This window comes from Aulonocara stuartgranti (assembly GCF_965226115.1).
Source record: "Aulonocara stuartgranti genome assembly, chromosome: 16".
Taxonomy (NCBI): Eukaryota; Metazoa; Chordata; class Actinopteri; order Cichliformes; family Cichlidae; genus Aulonocara; species Aulonocara stuartgranti.
Window position 1 is genome coordinate 2,540,109 of NC_138952.1, and position 18,623 is coordinate 2,558,731.

General features: G+C 44.1%; 1 protein-coding gene across 5 annotated transcripts in view; it reads left to right on the plus strand.

Moving 5' to 3' along the window:
- The first annotated feature begins 446 nt into the window (after positions 1–446).
- The window catches only part of LOC309691529 (neuropilin-2-like), a 98,459-nt gene continuing 80,282 nt past the window's right edge, over positions 447–18,623 (plus strand). Inside the window, exons 1-2 of one of the 5 annotated variants that reach the window (XM_082509244.1) lie at positions 447–1,504; positions 13,479–13,659. In XM_082509244.1, coding sequence (XP_082365370.1) covers positions 1,429–1,504; positions 13,479–13,659 — 257 coding nt within the window. In that variant the 5' untranslated portion in view covers positions 447–1,428. The remainder of the gene's footprint in view (positions 1,505–13,478; positions 13,660–18,623) is intronic. The other 4 variants (XM_082509247.1, XM_082509246.1, XM_082509245.1 and 1 more) reach the window with 4 other exon arrangements.

Genomic DNA, 18,623 nt, shown 5'->3' on the forward strand with positions numbered 1-18,623 from the left:
CTGACCCATGTGCCCTTGGTAAACAGCTTTTTGCCCTGGCTTGTAGACAAGGGCTTATGTGTTTGCATAAAGGTGTGTATGAATTTTTGCATCCCGGAATTCAGCCTTTAAACCACAACGGCCGCTCTGCATGACAAGTAAACCTCTCTCATAGTAATCCCGAGTCAAAGTTTACCGGAAGATTCCCCTTCGTTCTGATTGGTCTATACATGCAAACCATACATGGATCAATGTTTCCCCTGTAATGCTGTAAACCAGCACCAGGTACCTTAAATCTCCTGGTGCTATACTACAAAGCTCATAAAGCTGTGCTGTGGGCATCTTCTCTCCCAGTTTTCTGCCTCTCTTCTTTCAAACTCGATTCCCTTTAATACCAGGAGGACTGGAGGAAGACATGTGAGCAGAAAGGCGAAAGTATGAAGCCACAGAAAGAGAATGAAGTGGAACATTTTGGGGAGAAGGCAGAAAGAAATTTGGTAAAATGAAAGAAATGGTGAGAGTGGGAAAGATATGTTGGAGGTAAGAGATGGTCAGAGAGAGAGGAGATGAAATTGCTCTTTAATCAGTGAGGGGCTATATGGAGGCGGGCCGAGGTGCCTACTGTAATCCGATACACGCGCACGCGCACTGCGTGCACGCGCACCAAGGCAGGGGACTGAGTGAGCGGTCCTGCTCGCTGCCACAAACCCGGCGGAGAGTGGAGGGAAAGGAGCGCGTGCTACCGGGAGAGAGAGAGAGGGAACAGGGCAGAGCGTCTGAGCGCAGACACGCACAGTTGTGGGAGGACAGCGGAGAGGCACCACGTTTCTTTCTGCCTACCAGCTTTACGCACGCAGATCGAGCTGCTCGGAGACCCTGCGTTGTCTTTTGCGCATGAACGGACCATTACCGGGAAACTAGATCGGAACACATTTAATTTCCTTACCAAGAAAATGCGCCTGAAGATATTTGCATAAAACAATTGGAAATATTTTTAATCCAAGGAGGAAAGACGCGAGTTACTTTTCCCCGTTTCCGTCGCAGTTAGCGCTCTCTGATGATCTTTTTGGTTTCTAGTTAATTTAAAACGCACAATTTTCTTTATTTACTCTGCTGATCTGTTTCCCTGCGCTGCCGACTGTGCGCACAGCAATGGATTGTAAACCGTGTTTAGAGTTCAAATTGCGTTTCTAGACAAGTTGCTCTGGTTGAGGAGAAGTGGCGGCACGCACTCACACTGCATGAACTGTTTATTTTCTCCGGCGTGTTATTCTTAGAGAGTCGGGTGAACGCTGTCCGGCTTTTGGATTTTGGACACAACCGTGTTGCACGTTAGAAAAACAGATAACTGTGGAAACGGTCAGGGAAGTGCGACTTGGAGCCGTGTGTCAGATAAAGCAAATAAAACCACACAGGAGGAGAAGACGTGTTTTATTCTGAGGGAGAAAGATGGATTTATTCGTTTGGCTCTGTGGATGTATTTTGGCTCTTCTGTTACCTTCAGCGGTAAAAGCCGGGGAAGGAGGTAAGTTTGATGCTGTCGCTGTCCGCCTAAATCCAAGCGTCACACAAGGTGTAAAAAGAGAAAATAAGAGCAGTTACACATCACAAAACGAATAAAAGTTGTTTTCTTTCAGTGCAGTGAAAGTAAATTCAGGGAAAGCATCATTGCGCAATTGGTGACTACGGGCTCGAGCCAAATCTCCGCTCCGTTCCAAGTAATGCGCTGAAACGGCGCACTGCTGAGGGACGTTGATTACTTTCATCACATTTAGGAGACAGACCCGCGCTGCTGGACGGCCTGTGAGCCAGCTCTCTCGGTCCGGTGCAGGGACAAACGTTAGGAAGTACGAACGGGCAACAGAAATTATTTTGTCACGATGACTTTACAGATGAAGTACCTTCGTCACCAGCCGTGTTTAAAAAAAAAAAATTTAATCCAGGGCTGATTTCGAAGGGATGCTGGTTTAATCAGCGTTGATTTTATCGTCTTAAAAACATCAGTAACGACGTTCAGTAATAAAAAGATGACAGATCGAAATCTTCTGTAAATTCCTGTCGGGAGTAATTTTGTTGTCAGCAGTTCTTCTTCCAGCACGTTTCCATCTCTTGCGCTCTTCTAAAATTCCTCGAAACTGTTTTTACTAAAAGGAAAAAAGCTGAACGCATTTCTTTACGGTGACTTCCTGTCATTCCGGGAGCGCGGAGAGGTGGCGGCCGGTGTGACGGGACTGCTGCCTCCGTGTACCGGAGGTCAGGTCCGGCCCGGCGCTCCACGGAGGCTCGCGTTCGCTCCCGAGCCCGTGTGAGCGACGGGATTTGCGGCTGTGTAACCCGACCACGAGTTCACCTTCGAGTGCATAAGCGGGAATATGATGTGAGAAGGGAACACGCATTTGCTTTTTACTCTCTGTTAAATGTGGAGAGGCAGAATCTATCGCTGTGTGCGTTTTCGTCTCCAGACAACCTTTACGCACGAGGAGGATAGCCACAAAAATCTTTTTCCATATGTGAACTTGATGCACAGACGACGTTTTAAGTCTCTTTGGTTACAACGAACCTACTTGTCACCACATAAAACACTCGTTACCCAAAGTTTCTGTTACATCGTCACAGGCAGGGGTGTATGGGGAGTTCGACTCAGCTGATGGACACTCAGGACTCCGAGTGGTCTGACTCAGTTTACGTAAATTTAAGAGCTTAGCTACTGCGGCCTTTACCAGGAGACTGATGACTTTTGTTTTCGCTGCACACACTGATTGTTAGCACTGGTTTCTCATTGCTGCCTGTGCAAAGACCTGAATACTTGGAGATATACTTCTAGTCTCTCCTCGAGTTTCACTTTCTGCTTTGTGGTGAATGCATATGTGTAAATCTAGAGAGAGAGAGAGAGAGAGAGAGAACCGAAAGGGGGTGGTTGCAGGGAGGTTGGTGGCATTCGAGGTTTTACTGCCTTATTCCGGAGGGCTTTTGCAGATCTCATGACTTGGATTGAGTGGCCCTGATTGCCAAATGTTGTTTTGGAGAACCACAGAAGTACAGAAGGCACAGGGAGGACATTCTTTACATACAATTCACTTCTGATGTGAGAAACTGTACGGTGGAGCATCCTGCTATCTGTGGGCATTTTTACATTAGGTTAAATCTGAACTAGTAATTTAAGGCCTGTGTGAGGTGATGTGAATGTTCAGATTATTAATACTATAAATAATTAAAAACTGCTGACTTTGTGCAAAGCATGCAACGGTTCTGAGGCTTTCCTGTCCAGAAGAAAGAACAGCGGGTCATTTGATCAGCAGTTGTTTGTCTTAAAATTAGTCACATTTATATTCAACACCAAAGCAGGAAGTATGTGCTGCAGTCCAGCACAGGAAACATTCAGATGGAAACTCTGTGGCATTCAAGGAAGATGAATGAGGTGTTTAACTTCAATGCCACTGACTGGAGTTTGTTCTTTTTCCAGCTAAATGACGCTGACAGTGGGGTTAAATATGAGAACATGTTGATATTCTGTTCTTTTTTGACCTCTTACTTTATGTTTGCTGACAGCAGGTGAAGCCTGATTTTCCTGGGGACCCCCTCGAGCTCCCCTCGAGGTTTCCCTGCAGGTACACTGAGCATCTCTGGAACAAACACACACATTTTGAGCAGTAGGATATGCAGAATGGAGCTTTCTCAGCAGTTAACTTTTATAGATGCCTCTACTTTGTTCTCTCTGGAGAGATGAGCAAGGAAAGCATAGTGAGACTAAGAAGTGTATATATAGAGAGACGCGGGAGGGATGGAAGTACAGAGGGAGGAAGTAACAGAGACAGCAGAGACAGAAACAGGCAGAGGGAAGCAGCAAAAAGCAGTGAACGAAACGGAAGAATGATTTTTAGCCTCGCTGTTTGATCCTGTTTCTTCATTCCGTTTGATCACAGCTGTGCCTGGAAGGGAGATAAACGGACATAATTGGCCACTCAAGACCAGCTGTCTGCCTCCATAGTGTCTCTGCTGAAATATGGTGGATGATGAAACAGGATCACCATGATACTAAGTGTAAGAAGTGTGCTAGCGGTGGTGGTGAATTGCCCACAGGTACGCATTAAGGTTTGGTTTATGTGATTGTTTTTGATGGCTCCAACCGGCCTGGTGTGATTTTAAAAGTCTGAGCAGTGGGAAGAATTTCCGGAGGTGAAGTTAACAGCTCCATTTACATGCAGGGGGATAAATAAGAACGTCTGGCAGACTTAAAGGCTTACCGTCTAGCAGGTGCTTCACCATCCACGTGAAGATGTTTTAGTTTGGTCGCTGAACATGAAACAGCTTCTCCTGTACGTGCACCGTGTGCTGTGAGTGTGAGTGGGTCTGTGTTTCCCGGTGGGGTCAGCTCGTAGTAATTAAATGTTACATCAATTTGGGTCATAATGCTTTGTAAGCGTCAGTTGGCCACCAATAAAACAAATCATCCATGTCATTCACATAATGGGGTTATAGCTCAGAACCTAATGAACTGACTCGCTGCCACAAACAGTCATTCCACGTAATTACAAATCCAGGTTTTAACCTGAAACACTGCAGATATTAGAGTACGCAAATATGAATTCAACAGTATTTTCTATAATTGCACAGGCCTTTATAGAGCTGTGTAAAAACTCAAACAGCCTGCTTATCATTAAGAGCAATTAACGATCCTTAAATCAGCTTCCTGGTGAATTTGTGTGCATTCTCCATAATCTGTTTGTTTTGAGTTATTCTTTTCTGTCATATTTGTCGACTGATCCACTGATTCTGAGGGAAGGAAAACAGAAGATTATGTGTAACGTGCGAGCTTTCCCCAACATGAATTGGAAACTTTTCTCCCCATAAAGTACACGCAAAAAATGGAGCAATAAAAAAAATGAAAGAGATGCATTGAGCAAGAAATCAGGAGAGTTTGGACGTGTGCAAGAGAGAAAATGAAAGGGAGAAAGTATTACGGGGCATTAGTGAAATAAGAGGAAGGCAGCAGAGTGTGAAGCAGTAGTTGAGTGGAGCCACCTGCAGTAAACTAACCCAGATTTATTCTTCTCTGAAACGCACAAGAGAGTTTCTGGGCAACGTACTGCACATTTTATTAATAAATATGTACTCCTATTATGATACACTGAAGGTGAAGGATTTAATTTTCTTCATGTGATCTTGATAAGTATAAAATGACATTATAATAAAGGGATGTTTGACACTGAATATGAAATGTTGCTTTACAGATGTCAGGGAACAGATCGGACTAAGCGTTGCGTTGGCCTGTGATGGTCAGGTTTATTAAAACATTTTATCAGATAGCTGAGTTTGCCGAGCTGGTGCAGGTGACACCTTAGAGCTGATTTCATTTTAATCATCTTGCAGGCAGCAGGTGTTTTCCACCAGGCCTCAGGATTAAGCGTTACACGTATTCATCAGGGACTCAGATCACCACGGCGGCTTTTTTTCCAGTTTTTTAAAAGAAACAAACAAACAAAAACAAATGCATTACATGCCACTGAGCCGTGCAGCTAGAAGAGAAACAAAAATCACATGCATCAAGCACGATGACATTAGTCTCTCAGTCATTAGAATAATGATAGCCTAAAAACAGAGTGGTTTTTCCATCGACATCAACAACCTAGCTGCAATGAGCGAATAAACATTAACCCAATTAACCTTTGGCACAGTCGCCCCTTCTCTTTCTCTCCTCTCATCTGTAAAAGGGAAAGGACAATTAGTGGGTCCAGCAGGATGTTCTAATTACAGTTATCATGCCATTAGTAAACTGTTAGTATTCTAGTGTCTTCATTGGCCACTGGTAATGACTGGAGTAATTAGAGAGGATGCTGGGAGCGAGTGGGTGTTCTTGTGTTTGCAGCCTTGTGAAGAACATTTGTCCTCAGAGGGAAAGGGAGATCATGGAAATCTTTCAAATGAGGATATTTGCCTGTTCCCACTTCTTTTAAAATCCTCGCACACAAAGAAAAACCTGTGTGTGTGTGTGTGTGTGTGTTTGTGAGAGAGTAAGCCAGGCCTTCTGTGTCTGCAGCAGTCCCTCCGGAGCGCTGTGGAACGAAGCCACAGGTTGTTTTCCTTTTTCTCTCCTCGTCACACCGAATCATCCTGTTGTTTTCTACTTTTCATGGCACTCCAGCTCTTCTTTAATAGTGCGCTCTGTGTCTTTCTCCACACCTCCCTCTGTCAGTGTTTTCCCTCACCCCGATTAAGAAACCTCCCTCACCTTCTTTTAGCCCCACTTTGCCACGGTGGAAAATCTCTTTACTGTTTCAGCCGCTCACTTTCTGTCTGGTCCCTGGAACTCTGTCAGTCTGTGTTTTCTCGTACTTTGGAGATCCATTCACACGACTCGCTAGAGACGCTCATTCATACGCTGCTTAAAAGGAGCTCTTTTCAGTGACTTAAAGGAATACGTCACATTTACGGCCCACCGATCAGCAAAAACATTCCTTACATAATCAATTTTTTTATATACAAGATACAGGATGATTGATAGCAGCCTTCACTACAATCATAATATCAAAGTTAGCAATTTTATTCAGCCACACAGCAGGGCTTAGATGTAGCTAAAGAGATTAAAGAAGATATTGACTAAAAAATGTCGAAATATATGAAAAGTCTGTGTTAAATGTGCAATACGTCAGATCACTGGCTTGGAAACACTAAATTTCTGATAAAAATGTAAAGAATGACCAGTTATGTGACGTGCATGCGATGTAATGCAGCGACAGCTCAAATCATTGCAGACTTCAGTCCAGCACACAAAAATGAAATGTGGTGCAGGCCAAAGACCAGTTTTGTATTTTCTAATCAGTCTTTAGTTTGACCTTTTGTTTTTTAATTCAGTGTAGTTTTTATTAATGCCGTCAGCGTTACTCTCGTTAACGCCAAATCTCCGTTAGCGAGTTAACGCGGATCTCCCCGTACGTGGGGCTGCACGGCGCTAACGCGTTGATGAGCTAACCACGCTAACGTGTTGATGCCGTGCAGCCCCACGCGTGGGGCGATCCGTGTTAACTCGCTAACGGAGATTTGGCGTGTTAATGCGGTTATGGCATTTTAAGGAGATTAACGCTGACAGCACTCGTTTTTATTGCTTTCAGTGTTAGTTTTGGTCTTTTTTAGTTGTTATTGTATTAAAAGTATATGTCAGAGGTGAGATTTAGGGAAACGAGTGCACGTATTACAATAAAAACACAACTTTTTGAAAGCAGTGACTCCAGAGTCTCGCTAATCACAGCCATCATCACCTCATCAGGCAAACGAATTATATTTTCTCCACATTTGAGTTTAATTCTTGTTCATTATTTTGTTTTAGTTACTAACAACAACCATTTTTCTTTTTGCACAGTCATCGTCAGGTCGGTAAACACATGGATGGATTTGCATTTGCAGCCATTAGAGAGCCAGGGTTTATTTTTCACCTTGTACCGCCTCACCTGCACTTAGAACGTCTCCCACAGCCATCCATCAGCATCAGCTGACACTCCCAGCTCCAAACTCAGATCTTTAGCTTCTTCAGTGATAGCTGGCACGCTCACACTGATGTTTGTTTGCTTAGAGAACTTAAGGACAGTCGGGTCAGACCAAAGCAGCACCAATAAAAACAACGACTCGAGGAATTCTACTGACTGCACCTTTAACGGTCTCCTTCCCTCACGCTCCTCTGCCTCTGAGAGTTTTTCCAATTAGCCGCTGCTGCTCTGGTATTGATCTGAAGTCTTTCTCTGTGTCTTATTTTGTCTATTGTTAGATTCTGTGTCTACTGTCTAAAGCCCCGTAGATCAGGGTGTGCCTTTGCTCCTGAGCAGAGAAACTTGATCTGATGTCGGTGCTTTTTCTGTATCACACGCTCAGCTTTTTTTATGAGTCACATTCTCCCTTCTCCTCATTCTCCGATCGCGCTTTCCTTTCTTTCAGATCCTTTGTAGTCTTCCACTCATCCCTCCCTCTGCTTTACACAGATATAAACACACGCTCACTCTGTGGTTTTCCACTGAGTCTTAATGCAGGGCACCTGGAGAAAACAGCCCCACCTGTTTGTGTGTCTGTGTGAGTACAGTATGTGTGTGTAGGTTATAATTTTTTTGGTCCGGTGAGCTTTTTCTGAGCTGCTGACTTTCTCCTTTCAGCTGATGAGAGACAGATGTTCTTGCATTACTCTCCCTTTCTCACTTTCATCCAGCTCTGGCTTTTTCTCCTTTGTTCTCTTTTCTCTTTCTCCGTCCATTCCTGAGGTTTCCCAGGTTTGGGGGACTAAAAGCACCTGGGTATGATCCAAACAACACATTTCACTTTGTTATTTTCAGTGTCTGTCATATTCCCAGAGTCACACCAAAGGTTTTTAATTGTGTTTGTATCTCTAACGTTTAAGGATTCAGTGTCTGCAGCTTTTGTAGGCGTTTCACAATGTTTGTAAATAGTGAATGAAATGCAGAGAAAGATTGGAAAACTGCAGATGCAGATGGCCAGAACATACTGATAAATTTAAGGACCCGACTCTTTAAAGGTCACCGTAACGAGGTCGCAAGTCTCACGCTGCTGTTGGTGGATAACAGGTTGATAGTTTCTGAACAAGCTTTCTGGTTAGCTGACACATTTTCTTGCTTTCATAACAAACACTCACTAAACCACTAATGCTTTCATGACGGGGTCGGACCGGCATGAAGAAATGTGGACTCTGACAGATTGGCAAAGTTCTCGCAGACAAGCAAATCGATTGCTGCGAGCTGAAAAGTGTCTGTTTAGAGTCAAATCAGACTCCCTCAGAGGGAAAACGAATCAGTAAGAGCTTAAAAACAAGGTCAGAAAATTTGCATTTGGGGCCAACAAACAAGGATCTGGTTCAACTGTGCGAACCAGCTTCATGGAGAAGAGTGTGCACGAGTTTGGGTCTGTGGGAACTGTCATAGATTCCTCTGTGGGTACATCTGAGTGTATGTGTGTGCTGAGGTGGGAATGTGGGGAAAAGTTGCTGAATAGGTGTTATCAAGGATGCAATACTAAACGGCAGAGAGCCATAAATAATGCAATGACCTGTCTTATATCTGTGCTCGACTGCTTAGCACCATTTACTGCTGCTTATCGTGTGTGTGTGTGTGTGTGTGTGTGTGGTCTGTATTCAGAATGGGGATGTTCAGTGGTTGCATTTGTTGTGAATGTGTGGTGCAAATACAGCCTCTCCCTGAAGATCACACATGCTGATGCGGTTGAGAGAAAAGCTTTACTGTGTGAAAACGAGGGTCAAGAGGAGGAAAGTGTTTGGATAAGGCAAGGACACACTGCGCCAAAGAATACGCCGATGTTTTGATATGGCGCCTTGTGAAAGTACCCGCTCGGCGCTGTAGTATCGGCCAGAGCCTAGTTTGATGCTACGCTGTAGGATTAGACCAAATGATAAAAAACCAAGTCAGACAGGACTTAACGCTGATTCAGGTTTCCACGGTACTACAGTCACTGTAGCCTCTTTTCCACTAGCTAGCTTTTCCCTAGTTTTCCATTAGGTGGTAGCACTCCTTCACAGGAATCAAACGGCAACGACGCACATGGCCACACCCAAACCTGGAGTCCGACAGAAAGCTGCAGGCCGAGCAGCAGGCGCACCATCGCCTCGATGTCCTCCAATCTTGTGTTGTGTCGCATAGAAATGACATCACTGGACTTTCAATAAGTGCCCCTCAACTGTAATGGAAACCAACCATTACAGTTGAATCAAATCTAGTGGAAAATAAGCTTAAACCTATGAAGAGAACCTCTGCTGTTATAAACTCTACTCTCTGTGTTAGTGTAATAAAAGAAAAACGAGTAAAGCAAGCATTGCTGTCTCCCGTCTCCTGTCGCCGGCAGCTGCTGCACTCATCCTGTTTGCCCAGCCCCACTTCACCAGGATGGACCGTCACCTTTGCAGCTGCTCGCAGCAGGCTGCTCTGTGACGATTAAAGGATGATTCTGTCTTTAACCTATTTGGTAATTCTTGACGTGAAGTCAGGCATTTCCCCCACTCAGCATCTTCTCTGTTCTGACACACATTGCACTTTTTTCACAGCGTGCACGTCTGGGTGGGGAATACAAATTAGGATTATAGCAGGTTTGCTTTTGGAAGCTGTATTTATGCACCTCCCTGTTTTACAGACATAAACCCGGAGCCGTGTCCCTCCCTTTGCACGCTGGCCTGTTGCTGCAGGGGCCTGACGTTTCACCGGCTGTATATTTACATGTTTCGTGTGCAATATGAAATTCATCATGAATGGCACTTCATTCTAAAGGATCTGATGTCATCCGTGCCCTCATCGCCTCAATTTGTGTCACTCTCTGCTCTGTTTGGATGCAGTGTTTGTTGAACGACTTTGTGTATGTGTGCACGTCCGGAGATTAATAGACCCTTAAAGTAAAGCAGACACTATACTTCATGCACACACGGCACCTGCCTAAATATCACACCGGCCTTATTCATCAGACACTTGGAGGTGCTGTCTTTATCGGCCGTATGCCAGAGGTGAAACAGGGAGAGGAGAGGTAGCGAGACTCAGCCAGAATATATATATATGTATATTTAGCATTTAGCTTTAGCGGCTAACACCTGATACCAGAGCTAGCCTGTATCAGCTGACAGCTCAAAATCAGCTGATGCCTTTATGCACATCCTATTGGAAAACCTCATATAGAGAATGTTATGCTACAACTGCTGCTACCTCTGCAAGCCACTTTGCAACCCACCTCTACTCCAGTTTCTCCTTTTCATGCCATTTTTGTCAGTGTCTTATGTCTTTTAGATGCCTGCTCTGTACCAAGAGTTTAGCCCCCCCCGCCCACCTTAAGATCCCACATGTGGAAAACAGAAAACTATGGATTTCAAATAGGAATAACCTTATTTTAATCAAAGTGGTCCTAAAGGATACTATTACAATGACGGAGCGCAGCTCCTGAGGTAAATGCTGAAGTGTATAGTTGCACAGGTATTTGTTTAAAGCATCCAGCCAACTTTAACCACAAATGATTCATGTGTAGCTGAGTCAACGTCTGTGGAAAGAACAATTTGGTCAGCTATTAAAAACGAAAATTTAAAAAAACAACCTCTGGATGTGCCAGAGTCGATTTCCTTATCCTTCAGATAACATCCAAGCAGGAGTTCATTTATCAGTCAGATTTGAATCCGCAGTCATTGATTTTACACCCCTTGCATCACCTCTCCAAGAGTTTTCATTAGCTACGTTTAGCAAAGCAGCGTGTGCTAAAAGTGGTGTTTGGCTGATGTCGTTGTGAGATTCCAGAGTGGTTAAACACTAATCCAGGTGGTGCTGAGATGAAATCCATCTGGCTGGGTTACATCGCCCACGTAACCCTACTCCTGTACCACTGTATGTCAGGAGGACATAAACAGGACTCGTTGGTTCTCAGCGCCAGAGACCAAAGAGAGGCAGGCAGAAATGTTGAGATACGGAGCGGTTATCACTAATTGTTTGCAGACAGAGTGAGGTAGACACCAGATACAGATGCCAAAGTGTCACTCACGGTGTGCGCTGAGCGCTGAAGTCTTACCGGCTCTTTAATCCTCTCTTACTGACTGTCTGATACGCAGTCAGCCATGTGAGCGTGGCAACAAAGTGATATTTTCGACGTGCGTTTTTGTTTGACCTTTTCTTTTAATTAGTTTCGAAGATGGTGCCCGATAAAGTGTTTATGCGTGCGTGTATTAATGTTTGCATATGTTGACTCCACTCAGAGTAAGTTTACAGTAGCCACACTATTAATAGCTATGGCTTTAAAACATGCTGCATTCTGCCGAGCAGTTTGACTTGGCTATGTCATCCCTCTCAGCACAGTGGCGATAAATAAAACGTCACGGCCCAGCGGGTGAGATCGTAGCAAAGACAGCTCACCTAACCTCCTCCTGCTGCTCTTCCTCTGCTTTTTTTCTTTTGAGGCGAGTTTCTTGATGCATATTTAGTCACGGCTGAGAGAGCAATAAGCTGCTGACTATCAAGAGCTTGATTGTGAGTTTGTTTTTCCTTCTTTTGAAAACAGGAAATTATTTTTAGGGGCTGCTCACCGGCCAAATATTTCCCATCAAGCAGCCGGCGCTCACAGATGCTGTTTTCACTAGAATAACCTGGCCTATTGTAGCCATCTTTTCTTCCTCCAAAATATTTGCAGAAAATCCATCTGCTTTGTTGGAGATGCTCTGATTGATCACATTTTTGGTTGCTGAAATTCTTCCCTGGATATTTGAAATAATAGTCTCTTTTTTTTAAACAAAAAGCACTTACTATTAATTTTCTGCCAGTGCAGAAGAACAAGTTACTCGTGTTATATACTTTAACCCTAACCTGGATCACTTGGGTGGATGTTATTTTGGAGCAGACTAAAAAACGTGGCGGTTGACTGTTCTCTGTCTGTCGCTGGCTCAGACTGCGCCATTATATCGGACTCAACAAAGCTCGCATTCAGCACATACTCGCCACGATGGTTTAACTTGTGTTTTGCAGATCTTAAACAATGAAGAAGCTCGGCATATTTAGCCTGTGCAGTCCATCAAACAGGAGAGCCAGCATTGTGCACAATAAGTGCCAAAGATTTCATACAGTGGAGTTGTGTGTGTTGTGCCGCTGGGTGTCACAGATATGTATGAGTTACCCATCTATGTCAGGGTACATCTGCGGCAGTGAACGAGGAGTATTGTTTATGATGTGACACAGACGTATGAGTGCTGACAAGTGGGTCCGCTCTGTGACAGTAACTGCTGCATCTGGAAGTGTGTGTCTGCGTGTGTGTTTGTGTGTCTGTGTGCGTGCATGGCAGTCCTTCCAGGCCAGAATGAAGTCTTTGTGCTTCACGATGCTGTGTTGACCTTTAACACCGCACACACAGAGACACACTCATATCCTGTCTCTGCACACACTGCTCTTATCTGCATTTTATCTGTTTTGCTTCATTTATTGTGAGAATTCATGCACAATGAACAAATATGCTCTGAAATAACTGGAAGTTCACTCGTACTCCTGGTCAGTATCGATAAGCAGACAGAACTGTAGCCCCGCCTGCTGCTTTGAAGGTTATTACAGATAAAAATTAATATGGAAGTTTATCTCTCGTCATTGTTTTATTATTTGTCTTTCAGTTGTATTTTATTTTTTCACCTTTAGTCTTCTGGGTCACGTAGCCTCTGCCCTCTTGCTCCTGAATTTCCCTGAAAACGTTAATCGGTGAAATGTGTCTGTGAAGGTTCTCAGTCATCCAGGTCATCGTAGTTAAAGGAGCTTGCAAAGAAAAGCGTCTGGACTTCTTTAAGTTACTTGAAGACGTTTCACCTCTCATCCGAGAAGTTAATCGGTGAACTAAATCTAACTGTGAACTCGTGTATTGACCTGTGTTAACGTTTCAAACACGCAGGATGATTTTGGTGACCAAAGCCTATAAGTAATCATATTATCCACTTGAGTTTCCAGACTTGTGTAAAACATGATTTCTCCTTATCTCTCTCTGTTTCCATCCAGCATCTGAACCATGCGGCGGCAATTTAGATGCAAGCGATGCGGGCTACATCACCACCCCCGGCTACCCTCTGGAGTATCCACCTCACCAGAACTGCCGCTGGGTCATCACGGCCCCTGAGTCTTCGCAGCGCATCGTCCTGAACTTTAACCCGCACTTTGAAATAGAGAAACTGGACTGCAGGTAAGCGAAAAATGCACAAAGGACTTGATATATCTTGCCAAAAAAAGGAGTAAAAACTAGCAGATTAAGAGATTTAAAGCTGCTCGCTAAGTCGCAGCTAAGGAAAGACGAGAAGTTTTGCAGACGGCTTTTTGTGTGAGCCAGCCTTTCTCTGTGTGAGAGTTGCAGAGTGTTTTCGGTGAACTTCAGCCCACTCTCCTCCTGTTTCTCTGGCTTTAGCTATCCCATAATAATCACTCTGGGACCTCCCTGGGTCCCCTGTCTCTAATTATCAGGGTCTAATTACAACACATTTACTGTTCCAGCATGGTTTTCACACTTTGGAAGAATTAACACAGATTAGAGGATTTGGTGTCCATCATTGTTTTTTGGCTGTTTGGCTTCGGTTGCACACCGAGGCTCACAGAACGAGGACATTTTGACAGTCTGAAATAAAAATACAGCAAGCAGTGATAAAGGCAGGCTGAGTAACAGGCTTCCACCAGGGTTTGAGTCTACTGTTACCTCCACTTTGGCTGCAAACAGCTGAGTACAGAGGGAATGATTTGCCAAAGTCATATAGAAAGTTCTCACTTCAAGTTATGAATGTATTAACTGTCCAATGCTTTGACTTAAAAGAAACTGCTTACTGTCACATCATGAGTGAATGCATCCTGCAAACAGCAGAGGAGACCCTTTGGGGCGTTACCGCCACTGTGAGCGCGCACGCACGTGCACGCTTTTCAGCCTACGCCTCCGTTCCCGTGCATTCCCATCCAGTTATTAACATTTCAGCCGTATCAATTATAGATAGGTGAATTTCCCCACTCAGATGTACCAAAATCATTCAGACATTCCTTTGTTGGAATTGAAGCATCAATATTTCAACCGGCTGCCTGTTTGTTGAGAGGCTGAAAGGTTGAAAAGCCCGCTGTGCTTTGCTCAGTTTTGCTTCTTTCGCGCTGTGCTGTGGAAATGAAAAGCATACTTCTCTCTCTTGTCTCCCTGCCCCCAGCATTTTTTTTCCACTTTTACTCTGCATTCACTTTGATACATTAGATGCTCTTTCTCTCTCAGTTTTGTCTCTCTGACATATCTATCCTCCCTTCTTTGCTACATCTGCACTTCCTTTCCCCTTCCTCTCTGAGTTTCTCGCATCCATTTAAACCCCGGCCGTTTCCCAGGAGGAGGAAATCTGCAAGAAACACCAGCAGCTGATTTATTTATTGTGGTGCATGCATTCTGATTGTGTACATGTGTGTTTGTACACTGCCTTTAAATAACTCCAGGTTGTTCCCAGTGATGACAAGCACCTTTTTTGCAAAGTCACCGTGCAGATTATGCCATTAAGAGGGAGACACTGTTGGTGGTAACATCTCAAGCTTACAAGTGCCCTACAACTCAGGGCTATTTAAGTCTGCAGGCACTGAGTACGTGCATGTGTGTGTGTGTGTGTGTGTGTGTGTGTGTGTGTGTGTGTGTGTGTGTGTGTGTGTGTGTGTGTGTGTGTGTGTGTGTGTGTTTGTGTAACGGTAGGCTGAAATTTAGCTGTTAGGTTCAGAGGGCAAAGAGGCCGAGGAGAAGAGGCTGCCGGTGTGCGTCTGTGTTTGTGGGGGGAGTGTACACACAAACACCAGCACAGCCCCCTGATGTCTCTGTCATTTAACACTGTTTGGTCATAAGGACGTTATAAATGTGTTTCTTTTCTTGGACGTGCAGATTTTCAGCTCTGAGCAAGTGAAAACTGCCATTAATCTTTAGTTTGTGGGGACGAAAACACACACATTCACATTATTGGGACAAAGGAGTCATCTGTGTTAACAGACAAAGAGTACATTATGAACAAGCATATGCTTCCTCCCATACTTTTTATCATTAAAACAACCCCCTCGCCGTACAGTAGCATCTGTCTCTCCACCAACACTGAGCTGCGACAACAGCACGGTTATGAATCTGCATGCCCGGCCAGGCAGGACTTCTTTTATTATGTCACTACGATGAAGCAATCTCATCTATTATGGGCCTGATTGCAATTTAAGATGGGAATCTGTAATCTATAATGCATCACATTTTGTCAAGCACTCCGGTGGCTCTGCAGAGAAAATCGATGGAGTGGAAGCCAGAACAAAGAGAGATGTTTTCATTAAGATTCATGTACAGCAGTAATTTAAGTGCAGGGAAACAGCTGAGGGGACTCGGGGAGATGAAAAGGAACGACAGGAACATCGGGAACTCCGTGAATCAACATGGCTTCCCTTTTTGCATCACGTGACCATCACCGTGGTAACATGTATGTCCATGTAAGTCTGCTGTATTTGTTATACCTGTGTGTATTTTTAAGTCAGTCTGAACTCGATAATCTGACTGAAACTGTAGCTATTTGTGTCTCTTTATGTAGCTTGTATAGATGATGAAAGATATTTCATATTCAATTATTTAAGAAAGTCATTTCCAGTTTGTTACATTTACTCATTTATAACAATTCGAGACTTTATTGTCAAGTCTAAGCATACAGGAGATACTGTTTCTCTCTTACCTTCGCATAAAAAAGCAATTAGGAATATTTGAAAAAGATAAAAGGATACTCGAGGGAACATATAAGACACTTTTAAACGTTTGTGGTATGTTTAACCAAAATCACAGCTTTTTACCGAACCGTAGTCTCCCAGGTGACAAACCCACGATTTGCTCCGTCACCAGCACTGATGACGGATGGCCTCAGAGGCATTTCAAACGACTGCGGTCTTCATCTGCGTTGCCATCGACCTCTCATAGAACAACAGCACTCGCTGCCCTGAGATGAAAATGTTCTGCTTTATTTCACCTTAGAGGCACGCATGCTTGGTGTCGCTGTTATTCAGCACACCCAACAGTGCAGTATGAAGCACTCAGGAAATCAAATAGGTTTATAATTGCTCAAAACTGAAATGCCAGCTGTCCCAGAGGGCGATGGGAAACAATGCTGCTTGGATATGTGTCTCTCCTGGAAGACATTCTGAGCGTTGTGCTTGGTCGGACACAAAAATAGTTTTGTAATGAATGGAAAATATCTAGGAGGGAGTTCAAACCCAGCCTCAGAATATGGCATGAAGATGAGCGTGACCATCAGAAATCACCACACTAGGTTTTTCCTTCAGCTGAATGTTAGAAAATTTAGAGGGAAGTTTTTTAAAGCCTAACAGATTTATGAAAAAGTGTTGAGCACCAGGCAAACGATGGTACAGAAGTCCAGCTCTCTCCCAGGTTTTTGGCTCTAGTTCTTCAACCTGATTGTAACCTAAATATATTCTGTGTGAGTGTTCACAGTATTTGTGAAATCCAGGTAAAGCGCTTCTCTGGATTGATGTGAAACTTCTGGGATTGTCAGGTAGAGTTTCAAAGAGATGCTTCCTGAAGTTTACCGTATGAGACAACAGCTGGTTCACTGCTTCAGAGCTTCCTGTAAGCTCACTGCACTGCTCTGTCGCTGAAAGCAAGATCTCTATTTTGGAATGAACACACACACAGACACACACACACATACTGAAAAGTGCAGCGTCAGGGTCCATTGGGGGCAAACTCAAATCATCCTGACAGCTCCCTCCTCTCCTCTTCCCGTCTGGCCCTTTTCCCGTTCCCTTCGCACTATTTATCTCACCCTTCCTTGCCCCTCCCACCCTCACACTGCCGTCCAGTAGACCCCATCTATCATCTTTTATCCACCTCCATTTACCTATCCTCTTCTCTCCTTTTGGGTTCATCTTCTCCAGTCTCCTCTCTCTGTTTCCAGCTAATTTCTCCTCTTTTTGTCCCTCCTAAACCAAATCATTATTGAGCATCGCATATCAGAAAACATACACTTCCTTTAAATGCTTTAAATGCATCTGCTCTCTCTTATTCATGATTCGTGCCTATACATCACTTCAATTCCTTTTCTAAGTCAGCCTCCTCTTATTCAGCGGGACCACACCCTGTTAAGATGCTATCTGCTAATATTGAAATGACATGCAGCATGAGGCTTCCATAAACCTGCATAAGGAGCAGAAGCAGATGCTGGGAGTGGATTCTGGCTCTAGAATAAACCCTTATAGCGTGTAAAAGGCAGACAGTCACATCACCGTTTTCACGGCTGCATGGCTTAAACAATAAGCACGAAGTAAAGCAGTGAGTTAAAAAGTGATTTATATGACAGAGAAGCACCAGCCGACATTAATGCTTTCACTAATGATTTAGACCTTGTCTTTGTACTCTGCCTCAATCAATCATTTCACTTCACGCTAGCTTTTCTCTTCTCTTCTCTTCTCTTCTCTTCTCTTCTCTTCTCTTCTCTTCTCTTCTCTTCTCTTCTCTTCTCTTCTCTTCTCTTCAAACTGAGGTGTATCAAATACAAACATTGCTAAATCAGTAGTATTGTGATACTGTTATTTTGTCACACACACACCTGTCTGGTGAGCAAAAGTCCCAGCGACGCGACCAAGAGACGAAGTAAAGGGAGAGTGATGTGATGTGACACTAGCCTGAGGGCAGGATGGCAGAAAGAGAAAGGTGGGAAGAGAGATGAAAAGCCTATATGACAGAGGGAGGAAGAACATATGGAGTGACAGTGGCTGTTCAATTACCAGCTGTGGGCATTTAGCAGCTGCCTGCAAGTTTGAATTAACATCACAGTCACTACAAGCAGGAGAGTCAACGTCCAGACAAGTATCCCAACACAGACGAGCTGACGGTTCTTCTCCGAGCCTGAATCTGTGCCACGACACATAGTTTGAGTTTATTTACCTGCTTTTGAGACGGGAAAACTACCTTCAGGCGGATGCCTTCCTCCCCTGCAGGTTGGATCACGGCCATGCTGCCAATTTATTTGTAGAGAGAGGGGTCTCGTTGTTGTTGCTGCATAGTAGTTTGTTCATCCCTCATCTGCCACTCAACCAAATAACAACAGCTTCTATATGCTGAAGCAATAAACAACATCTGCAGTTACTTACAGCTCCTGTATAGGACCCTAT